The sequence below is a fragment of the Nicotiana tabacum genome, chromosome 17 (genome assembly GCF_000715075.1).
Source record: "Nicotiana tabacum cultivar K326 chromosome 17, ASM71507v2, whole genome shotgun sequence".
Classification (NCBI taxonomy): Eukaryota; Viridiplantae; Streptophyta; class Magnoliopsida; order Solanales; family Solanaceae; genus Nicotiana; species Nicotiana tabacum.
Genome location: NC_134096.1, coordinates 67,820,090 through 67,830,622, shown reverse-complemented (window position 1 = coordinate 67,830,622; position 10,533 = coordinate 67,820,090). Strand labels below are relative to the sequence as shown.

The 10,533-nt window shown below is 34.2% G+C and overlaps 1 protein-coding gene across 1 annotated transcript; it reads left to right on the top strand.

Moving 5' to 3' along the window:
* The first annotated feature begins 4,721 nt into the window (after window positions 1-4,721).
* Window positions 4,722-7,816, top strand: LOC107799431 (SWI/SNF complex component SNF12 homolog). Its single transcript, XM_016622544.2, has 2 exons — window positions 4,722-6,634; window positions 7,368-7,816. The coding sequence occupies exons 1-2, from the start codon at window positions 5,088-5,090 to the stop codon at window positions 7,432-7,434; spliced, it is 1,614 nt and encodes a 537-aa protein (XP_016478030.1). The 5' UTR covers window positions 4,722-5,087; the 3' UTR covers window positions 7,435-7,816.
* Window positions 7,817-10,533: the final 2,717 nt, after the last annotated feature.

Here is a 10,533-nt window from a genome sequence, read left to right as displayed (position 1 = left end):
TGAGGTGGTATATTGCCTGAGCAACTTATACTTGGTGAGACGAGATTATTGGATTCGGGATCACCGCGATCGGATTATATGGAGTGTAATAAAGAGCAAATACCATTATTTGGTTATAAGGAGACAGTGGTTCTTGTCAGAAGGAGAAACTCAATAATTGTTGACTCGGCAGTTGGTTATGAATTTCTACACATTTCTTCCATCGTGAAAGCATTTCAAGAGTTGGAACAGGACTTATATGTATCATGAGGTATGCTGTGAACAACAGATTCGTGGAATTTTGGCTATTGTTATCGAATGATGTTATTATAGTCATGTGAATGATGCGGTGCATGGTCTAAATTCAACAAAGGTATGCAATCATGTATTGGTGCATCGTGTAGTGATTGATACGACATTCATAGGTGGAAACATGCATGGTGGAGAATTTTGGATGTTAGAATTGGGCTCTAAGGTTTATTTGCCTAAATAAAGGGGAGAATTTTAAGATTGGCTTGAGTTAATGTGTTCAACTGGGTGTGGTAGCACGGGTAGGTGCACGAGGTGTTAAACAATAATTTTGGATAACTTCGGAACACTCCTTAGCATGTTCGAGGACGAACGTATATTTAAGTGAGAGAGAATGTAACGATCCAATCGGTTATTTTGCCTTTTAGAATCCCGTTCCTCTAAATAAAACTTCTCGTATGTGCTTTAATGATTTATGACTTATGGGGATGGTTGGTTCGAGATTTGGAAGTGTTTGGATTGAAATCGGAACACTTGATTCCTTAAGTTGGCTTTAAAAGGCCAAGTTTGACTTTGGTCAACTTTTGAGTAAACAGACTCGGATCAGTATTTTGACAGTTTCGGTAGGTACGTATTGTGATTTGGGACTTGGGCGTATGCCCGGAATCAAATTCCGAGGTCCCTAGCCCGAGATATGAAATTTTGATGAAATAGTTCAAATAGTGACCGGATGTCGAATTATGTGCAAACGAGCCCAGAATAGAATTTTGATGATTCCAACAGCTCTGTATGGTAATTTTAGACTTAGGAGCGTGACCGAAATTTTATTTGAAAGTCCGTAGTGAAATTAGGCTTGAAATGACTAAAACAAGAATTTAAGTTTGGAAGTTTGACCGAGGAGTTGACTTTTTGATACCGGAGTCAGAATACAGTTCCGAAAATTTTTATAGCTCCGTTATATTATTTATGACTTGTGTGCAAAATTTGAGGTCAATCGGAGTTGATTTGATAGGTTTTGGCATCGAATGTAGAAGTTGGAAATTTTAAGTTTCATTAAGCTTGAATTGGAGCATAATTCGTGGTTTTAGCGTCGTTTTATGTGATTTGAGGTTTCAAATAAGTTCGTATGATGTTGTAAGACTTGTTGGTATATTTGGTTGAGGTCCCGAGGGTCTCCGGTGGATTTCGGGTGGTTAACGGATCGAATTTGGAATTTGAAGAAGAGTTGAGGCAGCTGATATCTGGTGTGATCGCGGGTGCGAAAAATTCATCGCGGGTGCGAAGCCGCAGGTGCGAAAACTCCATCGCGGGTGCGAAGCCGTGGGTGCGAAAACTCCATCGTGGGTGCGAAAAATTCATCGCGGGTGCGAAGCCACAGGTGCGAAAAATTTTACCGCGGGCGCGATGATCGTTGGGCAGTGAGTGTTTAAAGCGGGGATTTGAGCATTTTTGCTCATTTCTTCATTCTTGGACGATCTTGGGAGCTTCTTGAGAGGAGCATTCACCTAGAAACTTGGAGGTAAATTAATTCACACCTATTGCAAGTTAAATATATGGTTTATATATGGATTTAGACATGAAAATTTGTAGAAATTTAGAGTTTTGAAGAAAAACCTAGAAATTATTTTTTATTTTTATTTTTCACCACGGAAATGGTTATGAAATTGGATGGAAATTATATATTTGAGTTCTTGAGATTATAGGTAACGATTCCCTCCGAAAATTTCCAAAATTCGGGCACGTGGGCCCGGATAAATTTTAGAAATTTTACCATTTTGGATAAGGTAATTATTTAATAGATAAATTTCGAATCATTTAGCATATATTAATTATTTTGTATAATATTTGGATAGTTTCGGATTTTTCGGCGTCGAATCGAGAATTCAACGAGACGTGATAATCGGAAAGTGGACTTTGAGACGAGGTAAGTTTCTTGTCTAATCTTGTGAGGGAAAAATTACCCTATAGTGATTGAATTAAATAATTATTGTTAATTGCGGGGGCTACATATGCACGAGGTGATGAGAGTCCGTGCGTAGCTACTATTAATGCTAAAGTTCGGGTAGTTTAGGACTCAAAGCATGAATTACTTGTGTAAATTATATTCTTTATTAATTAAATTAATTGATGTGTATATTGTGAATTGTTATGAAAGGTAGTAAAAGATAAAATTTTTATATGCTTAATTTTTGTTTAGATTAAATAAATTGTTAAAAGAAATTGTTCATCCTCTCGAATTTATCATTCCTAGAGATACATAAGAAAAGTGTCCTCCTTTCTTGTGGAACGGGCCGAACGCCTTGGCAAGATAGATGCATCTATGGATCGTGCCGCACGTCCCTCGGCAGTGTACACGACACTCTAGATCGGGCCGAACGACCTCGGCAGAAATCGTGCCTAATAATAATAATTACACGATACCTTAATAGTTTATTTCAGCTTGCAAAGCTAATTGATAAATTGGAGAATCCTTGAAATTTAATGAATTATTATTCCTGCTTGTTAAGGAATTAATTATTATTCCTGTAAATGAGATTAATTGATAAATTAGAAATTATTTGAATTAAAGGAATTTAATTAGCATTTGAAGGAATTTGATTATTTCTGCTGGTTAAATAAATTATTGTAAATTCTGTGAATTATGCTAATTTAAATATTCTAGTTTTATTTCAATTATTATTATTGACCCATAGTGAGTGTCAAAGTCGGCTATCTCGTCTTTACCACTTCGAGATTAGGCTTGATACTTACTAGGTACACATTATTTTCGTACTCATACAGCACTTGTTGCACATTTTATTGTGCAGGTACATCTATGTATAGCGGCCTTGTGGGCGCAGAGGTGTGGTTAATAATTGTGGGGATATATTTGAGTTGCATTCTATATTACGATCCGCAGCTAACAGAGTCTCTTTCAGAGTTATTATATTTTCCTGTCTAATTTGTATTCTGGACAGATGTTGTATTTTATTTTTCATTCCCTACTAAATACTCATGCACTTGTGCCATCGGTTTTTGGGAATGGTTGTGAATTGTTTAGAAATTTAGTTGCTAAAAATATTTATCATTTACTCTATGAGTTTTATCTTTACAATTTCATTGAAGAAATTTTTATTTCAAAAATACTAAAATGGGTAATTAAGTTAATTGATTATGGTTGACTTGCCTGATAGTGGTGTCCGGCACCATCACGGCCTTTTTGAATTTTGGGTCGTGACAGGAATAGTATTTTTTACACCAAGAACGCCGTCTATAAAGAGATATTAGATCAGATATAAACATATAAAATATCATAATTATCTTCGTACAATAAAATATATGTAAATACAAAAATTATATAATTAACCTACCTAAATTCTTAATCTTTGCAAGTTCAGAAGATATCTAATAACTCTGCATTCAACTATTTTGTCAATAATATTTATTTTTTAATTAAATGAATGTTGCACTATCTCGACGCCAATTGCTATTACAAATAATTATTTTTACTCTAAATTTTATACACTTATTTATTGATAAACGCGAAAAATACGTGAAACACACGTACACTAAATCTAGTTTGTATATAATTGGTAAATTGTATATCAACTTGTAATTAACCTAAATCCTAAAGAATGAGGGTAAATAAGTTTCTAATGTAGTACATACAGGTAAAAATATCCATTTCAATTAACAAGCCCAATATATACAATTTGTTCATGTCTTCTTTTTCGAGTTTCAATCTGAAATTTCAACCAAAACCACCTCGAATCTTCACCAAATTGTCTCAAATTTGAGATATAAACTCCAAAGGATATTCCCAATCATTTGCAACAACACCCAATCAAAACAAAAATTAAATTCATGAAATTCCATTTTCGAATTCAAAGCTTTAAAGCTTTTTAATGATTGTCAATGGAGTTTTTAATGGATTAACATAGTTTCCAATTCAATCTACTCGTTTCTAATTAATACTATTTTGTTTATTGATTCCAAAAAGCTAAAAGAATGATAACTAAAATGATTCTCTTCATCATAGCTAATTTTTTTTCTTCTTATTTACTTCCTCGATTTCATAGGATCTGAAGCAAGAACTTTGCTAGGTACTAATCTTCTCTTTTTTTCACTTAACAGTAGTATCATTTTTTCAGTTAATCCACATGAAGATATTAATATAAGAATACTGATGAGAGAGAGAGAGAGAGAGAGAGAGAGAGAGAGAGAGAGAGAGAGAGAGAGAGAGAGAGAGAGAGCTAAGATGGAATTCCCTATTCAATTCCTAATATAATGAGATACTCATTAATACTAATTTGTATATAATTAGTAAATTGTATATCAACTTGTAATTAACTTAAAACCTAAACAGTGAGGGTAAATAAGTTTCTAATGTAGTACATATAGGTAAAAATATCCCTTTCAATTAACAAGCCCAAATACCTTATAGTCTTTTGTTTGGAATGGGCCTTGCCTCGTTAATCTTTAAATTCAGAAGCCCAAATAGCAGTTTGGATTTTGAATTTCAACACAAATCCCGAATGATTTCGGACCCGCCGATCCCCAAGGGTAGGTCGATTTACTCTTTGAATCGAGCTCCATCCACTTTCCGGCGATTGCAAACGCTCCTCTACCCCTCTTTTCTACAGCGAACTCTTTCTCTGTCAAAATCAAGCTGTAAGTTTCACTATCTGGGTCTCTAATTCCTTCCTTTTCTAATTTCATGCTTCCCTTCTTTCACTAGAAGATAAAAAGCCCTTATTTTTCTGTCAGTCAAATTCACTGGTACCATTAGGTTTTGAGTTTATTTAAAAACAAAACCCTATTTTGATGCCTATGCGAGATTCTTTAAACTATTGCATCTAATTTGCTCGCTTTAGTTAGCTATGTCTGTTAACAACAACAATAACCCTAACAAGAACATGGGAGGATCATCCTCCTTTGGCAATTCACCTCCTTCAAACCCAATTGCACACCTGCAATCCCAATCACAACCCCAACAACAGATGCCCTCCGGATTTCCCGGGTCATTTCAGTTATCTCAGCTCACTGCAGCTCATGCCCAAGCCATTGCTCAAGCACAGTCGAAAGTCCAAGCTCAAGCACACGCGCAAGCTCAAGCACAAGCTGCCCATGCTCAGTTTCAGGCCCAGTTACAAGCTCAGGGTCTGTCCCTTAACCAAGCCCATGCTCTTGGCAATTTTGGTTCTGCAAGTGCCTCCGCAAAACGCTTGCCTCAGAAACCTCCGGTGCGCCCACCTGCATTCGCCGCTGCTAACACGGTTTCCCCAATGAGAACTATGGAGCTTTCGTCTGCTGCGAGAAGGAAAAAGCAGAAGCTTCCCGAGAAGCACTTGCACGAGAAGGTGGCTGCGATTTTGCCCGAATCTGCACTTTATACTCAGCTCCTTGAGTTTGAATCTCGGGTTGATTCTGCCTTGGCAAGAAAGAAAGTTGACATCCAGGAGGCTTTGAAGAATCCGCCTACTATTCAGAAGACGCTTCGTATATATGTATTCAATACTTTTGCTAATCAGATTCGTACTATTCCTAAGAAGCCGAATGCTGAACCGCCTACGTGGACCCTTAAAATCGTAGGAAGGATTTTGGAGGAGGGAATGGATCCTGATCAGGCTGCCATGTTTCAGAAATCAAGCTCCATGTATCCAAAGTTTTCAACTTTTTTCAAAAGAGTCACCATTTCTTTGGACCAGAAACTGTATCCTGATAACCATATTATAATTTGGGATTCTGCGAGATCGCCTGCACCTCAGGACGGCTTCGAGGTCAAGAGAAAGGGAGAGCAAGAGTTCACTGTTAATTTAAGACTAGAATTGAATTACATGCCTGAGAAATATAAGCTTTCACCAGCTTTAACTGAAGTTCTTGGTATTGAGGTTGAGACTCGTCCGAGAATTATCTCTTCTATCTGGCATTATGTTAAGGCTCGAAAGTTGCAGAACCCTGACGATCCTTCTTACTTCAACTGTGATCCTCCGCTTCAGAAAGTTTTCGGGGAAGGAAAGGTTAAATTTACTGCAGTCACGCAAAAGATCACGCCCCATTTGTCTCCTCCACAACCCATACATTTGGAACACAGGATTAAACTTTCTGGTAATAATCCTGCTGGAACTGCATGCTACGATGTATTGGTCGATGTGCCATTTCCCATTCAGAGGGAACTGAATGCTCTGCTGGCCAATACAGAAAAGACCAAAGAGATTGAAGCTTGTGATGAAGCAATTTGTGGTGCCATAAGGAAGATCCATGAGCATCGGAGGAGAAGGGCTTTTTTTCTTGGTTTTAGTCAATCTCCTATTGAGTTTATTAATGCACTTCTAGAATCCCAGACCAAGGATCTGAAAGTTGTTGCCGGGGAGGCGAGTCGCAATGCTGAGAAAGAACGGCGGTCTCAGTTTTATAGCCAACCATGGTATTTTAACTCCGCTGCTACTAGATTTTACTTGCCATTGCATTTTGAGTATATTATATTCTTGGAAGTTAAATTTCTTGTTACCATCCGAAGTAGCTTAATATTTATAGTTTCAGTAATTTGGTAAGAAATACAACAATTCTCACCAAGATAAAAGTGTGTATAACATAAAAAGATCCCCATAAATATTTCTCTTCTTAACTGGCTTAAATTGACAACTAGTAGAGACTAGAGTTCAGTTGCAATTACTTTGATCATTGTTTCATGTGATTTTGTGACAGCTCATGTCGTCTTTGTTTTATTTCATTGCACTAACTTCCTTTGTAGTTGCCTCCCTTTATTTTAAGAAATTTTTTTAACTAAAGTTGTTAAAGAAAATTTTCTCGTACTTACTTCCCTTTAAGATATGGGCACAACACAAATGGTTTATGGATGGATCACTTTTAAAAGAAGTTAAAGATGCATTAAATTCTTAATATCACTCAAAATGAAACTTAGTACTGACTAAGTAAAGGAGGGTTTTCTCCAAGACAAGTTTAACCAAAAGGTACATTGTGTTTTTACAACTAGATAAGTTGGTGGTGTAATCATCAACTCTTTTATTCGAGATTTTGTGGACCTCATCATGATTGTTGGTAGCTTGTCTATAATAGATATTTTCCCCTTGTTAATGGTGCACAATTGTGCACTGTGATGTTTGGAGACATTAATGAGCATTATTTTTCATTGTCAGGGTTGAGGATGCTGTTATTCGCTACCTGAATCGCAAGCCAGCTTCTGATGCCCCTGGAAGCGGGTGAACTGAACTGTATTCTTCCCTAGTATCGGATTGTTTTTTGTGGAATTTGTGCAACATCCTAGCATTGTTTTCTCAAGAAGTTAAGAATGTAGGTTCTTGCAATATTGGGTGGGTTAGAGGGAAGAATTTCTTTGAAACAAGGAAAGACGTTGGCTGTTCAAGCGTCTTCCTGTGCTACGAATAGAAGTTCAATGTTTGTATTTTCATTATTTTGGAAGAAAAAAGTTGTTGCTATGTGCGACAAAGCATGTAAAAGTGTAGGATATCTGGATGTTTTGAGATGTCTGATATTAGGAATAGATTATTGTAGGACTTAGAAGTTGGATGCTTTGGTATTCTGATCATGTAAAATTCTAGTATTCCAATTTCCAGCTTCCGATGTCACTGTATTCGCTGTCCGTTTGTTATTCCATCAGTCTCTTCTCCAGGTCCACCTCACTTGATATTATTTGGGTTTGTTACTTAGATGTAAAAATGGTATTGATGTACTAAAGATTTTCCAGTTACACTTTCCAAGAGGATTGGAAATGCTTCTAAAATCCACATCTCACTATGCAATTTTTCTGGAGAAGTTTTCTTCGTTGTCCTTTTTTTGAAAATATTTTTTCAAAAGAATTTGTGTAGAAAATTTTATGAAAGGTGGATTAAGTAGTGGTAGTCAGAAATAGGAACTATTTAGACAAGACTTTGTATTGTGGATGGTGGAGTAAAATGAATCCAACGGAGGGGTACACATATAAACGATTCACATAGTCGAGTTAACTAGTTTGGACTTTGGAGTTGAAGTTAGTTGAATGATTTTAGTATAAGAAAATTTGCAAAATTTTATATCTATAAGTCTCTAGATCTATAAATTTTGATAAAAATAATTAGCTTAATCTAACTTAGCTCGAATAATCAGCAAATTAGTATTCTCTCCGGTCCACAATAAGTGACCAATTTGCCTTGGGCACACACATTAAGGAAATACTAAATTCGACAAAAATAGTTAGTGTGACTAAATAACCCTTGATTAAATGTTGCAACATAATTTAATGTGAGGAGTAAAAAACTTTTTAGGGATACGTACATAAGGTAATTTTGGAAAAACAAATTGAATTTTTTCTTGATTATATAAATGGACACTTATTTTGAACTAAAATAAAAGGACAAATTGGTCACTTATTGTGGACCGAATGAAGTACTATGCAATAGTTTAAAGAAATGAGTTTTATGGAGATCATTAATAAACAAAAAAGTGGGAGTTATAGCCTCTTTAGCCAAGCTTTTTTTTTTTTTGTTGCCAAAAGTGCTTTTGACCAAAAATTGATGTGTTTGGCCAAGCTTGTAGAAGAAAAAAAAAGTGCTTCTGGGAGAAGCACAATTAGTTTTTGAGAAGCAAGCTTCTAGGAGGCCAAAAATACCTTTCCCCCCCAAAAAAGTACTTTAAAAAAAAATTGAGTTGTTTGACCAATACAGAGAATTACTTTTGGCCAGCAGAAGAAGCAGTTTTTCTTCTTTTGGGAAGAAGCAGAAAATTCTAGCTTCTTCCAAGAAGCAAAAGCAGAAGTAAAAAATTAATTTATTCATGACAAAACTATCCTCACCATAAATTTATATTTTTCAAATTATCCCTTACTAATTTAAGTTTTTCCTTTTCATTTTTGTTTCTAGTTTTTACCATTCTATTAAAATTAAAGATATTATATATATGAATCATATTGTAACTTTCCAAATTCTTTATTGACTTTTCTTGTTTTTGATTTTTTTTCTTTGTGTAATGTCTCGTAACTTTCCAAATTATCTTCTTCTTTTTTCACACTAAGCAAATTATCTATATCCTTCTTTGGATTATCAATTCTCTTCCTACAAATAATCATTTATAATTTCTTCTATTATATGCTATTAGTTCCCGAATCTTTAAAACAATAATCAAATCTAATTTGTGAAAATGACCTACAAATAGGTAATAAATTTACAATTGCATTGCATAATCTATCTATATATTATTAAAAAAAGAAGAAAATGTATCCACATTAAGTCAAGTGACAGCCTCACAATAGGCCAATTGGCAATTTAGGACAAAGTTAGTAAGGTTAGGTAATAATTAGTTTCTTTTTAAATTTAAATTTTTAAAAAAATTAAATTATACATCATGTGTTGTTAATAATTAGTTACTCCTTTTGAATTAGTTTAAACATACTTAATTATTATTTTATGGTTTATTTTATATATTTAAAATTATTTCTATTTTATGCTCAATGCCATCTTTCAAGTTTGACGCTCAGAATTATCTAGTTATAACTACCATGGCTATACATAATTTCATCTGACGACATTCTTCTACCGATAAAGAATTCAACTATTATGCTAATGAAGACATTAGTGCAGAGATTGACGAAGGAGATGAGCCTTCTGATATTTAGAAATGCGAGGCAAGTCTTCTACTAATATGGAGGCATTGTGTGATAGAAGTAGAGATAAAATTGTTGAAAAATATTATCATGTGTGAGTGACTTTACTTATTATTTTATGATGGATTATCAATATATAGTAATTTGTGGATAGACTTCTAATTTATACTGAATGATGTATTTTAGTTATTCAAATCATCATATAATAATAAGTAATTATACTAGATAATATCATATGCTTTGGTATAACTATATATGTAAAATATGTTTGTTTACTTTATATTTTATATTTTAATAAAATAAAATAAAATAATAATAAAAGTCTCTTTCGATAAATATTTAAGTTCATTTTTCTATTTAAAAAAATTATAAGACCTTGATACTGTCCTTTTTGGTAATTTAACACTCAAAAGTACTTTTTAAAAAGATGGGCCAAACACAATTTGTTTGCCAAATATTACAAAAAAAAAATCTTAAATGAATTGGCCAAACACAAATAGTTTTTTTTTTCAAAAGTAATTCTAAAAAAAGTACATTTCAAAATAAGCAGATTTTGACAGCTTGGCCAAATTGACTCTTAAAAATAATTTTTAAAAGCTTGACTAATTACTGCTCAAAAATATTTTTCAAATTAGTCAAATACAAATCAATTCCTACTAAAAGTTTTACAAGTTTAGCCAAACTGGCTATAAATACTATCAGTTTGG

What these genes read in the sequence shown, in the direction of transcription:
- LOC107799431 (XM_016622544.2), top strand. Translation starts at nt 5,088, where the DNA reads ATGTCTGTTAACAACAACAATAACCCTAACAAGAACATGGGAGGATCA. An exon ending in CAGTTTTATAGCCAACCATG is followed by an intron (nt 6,635 to 7,367) that starts GTATTTTAACTC and finishes TTTCATTGTCAG; the next exon opens with GGTTGAGGATGCTGTTATTC.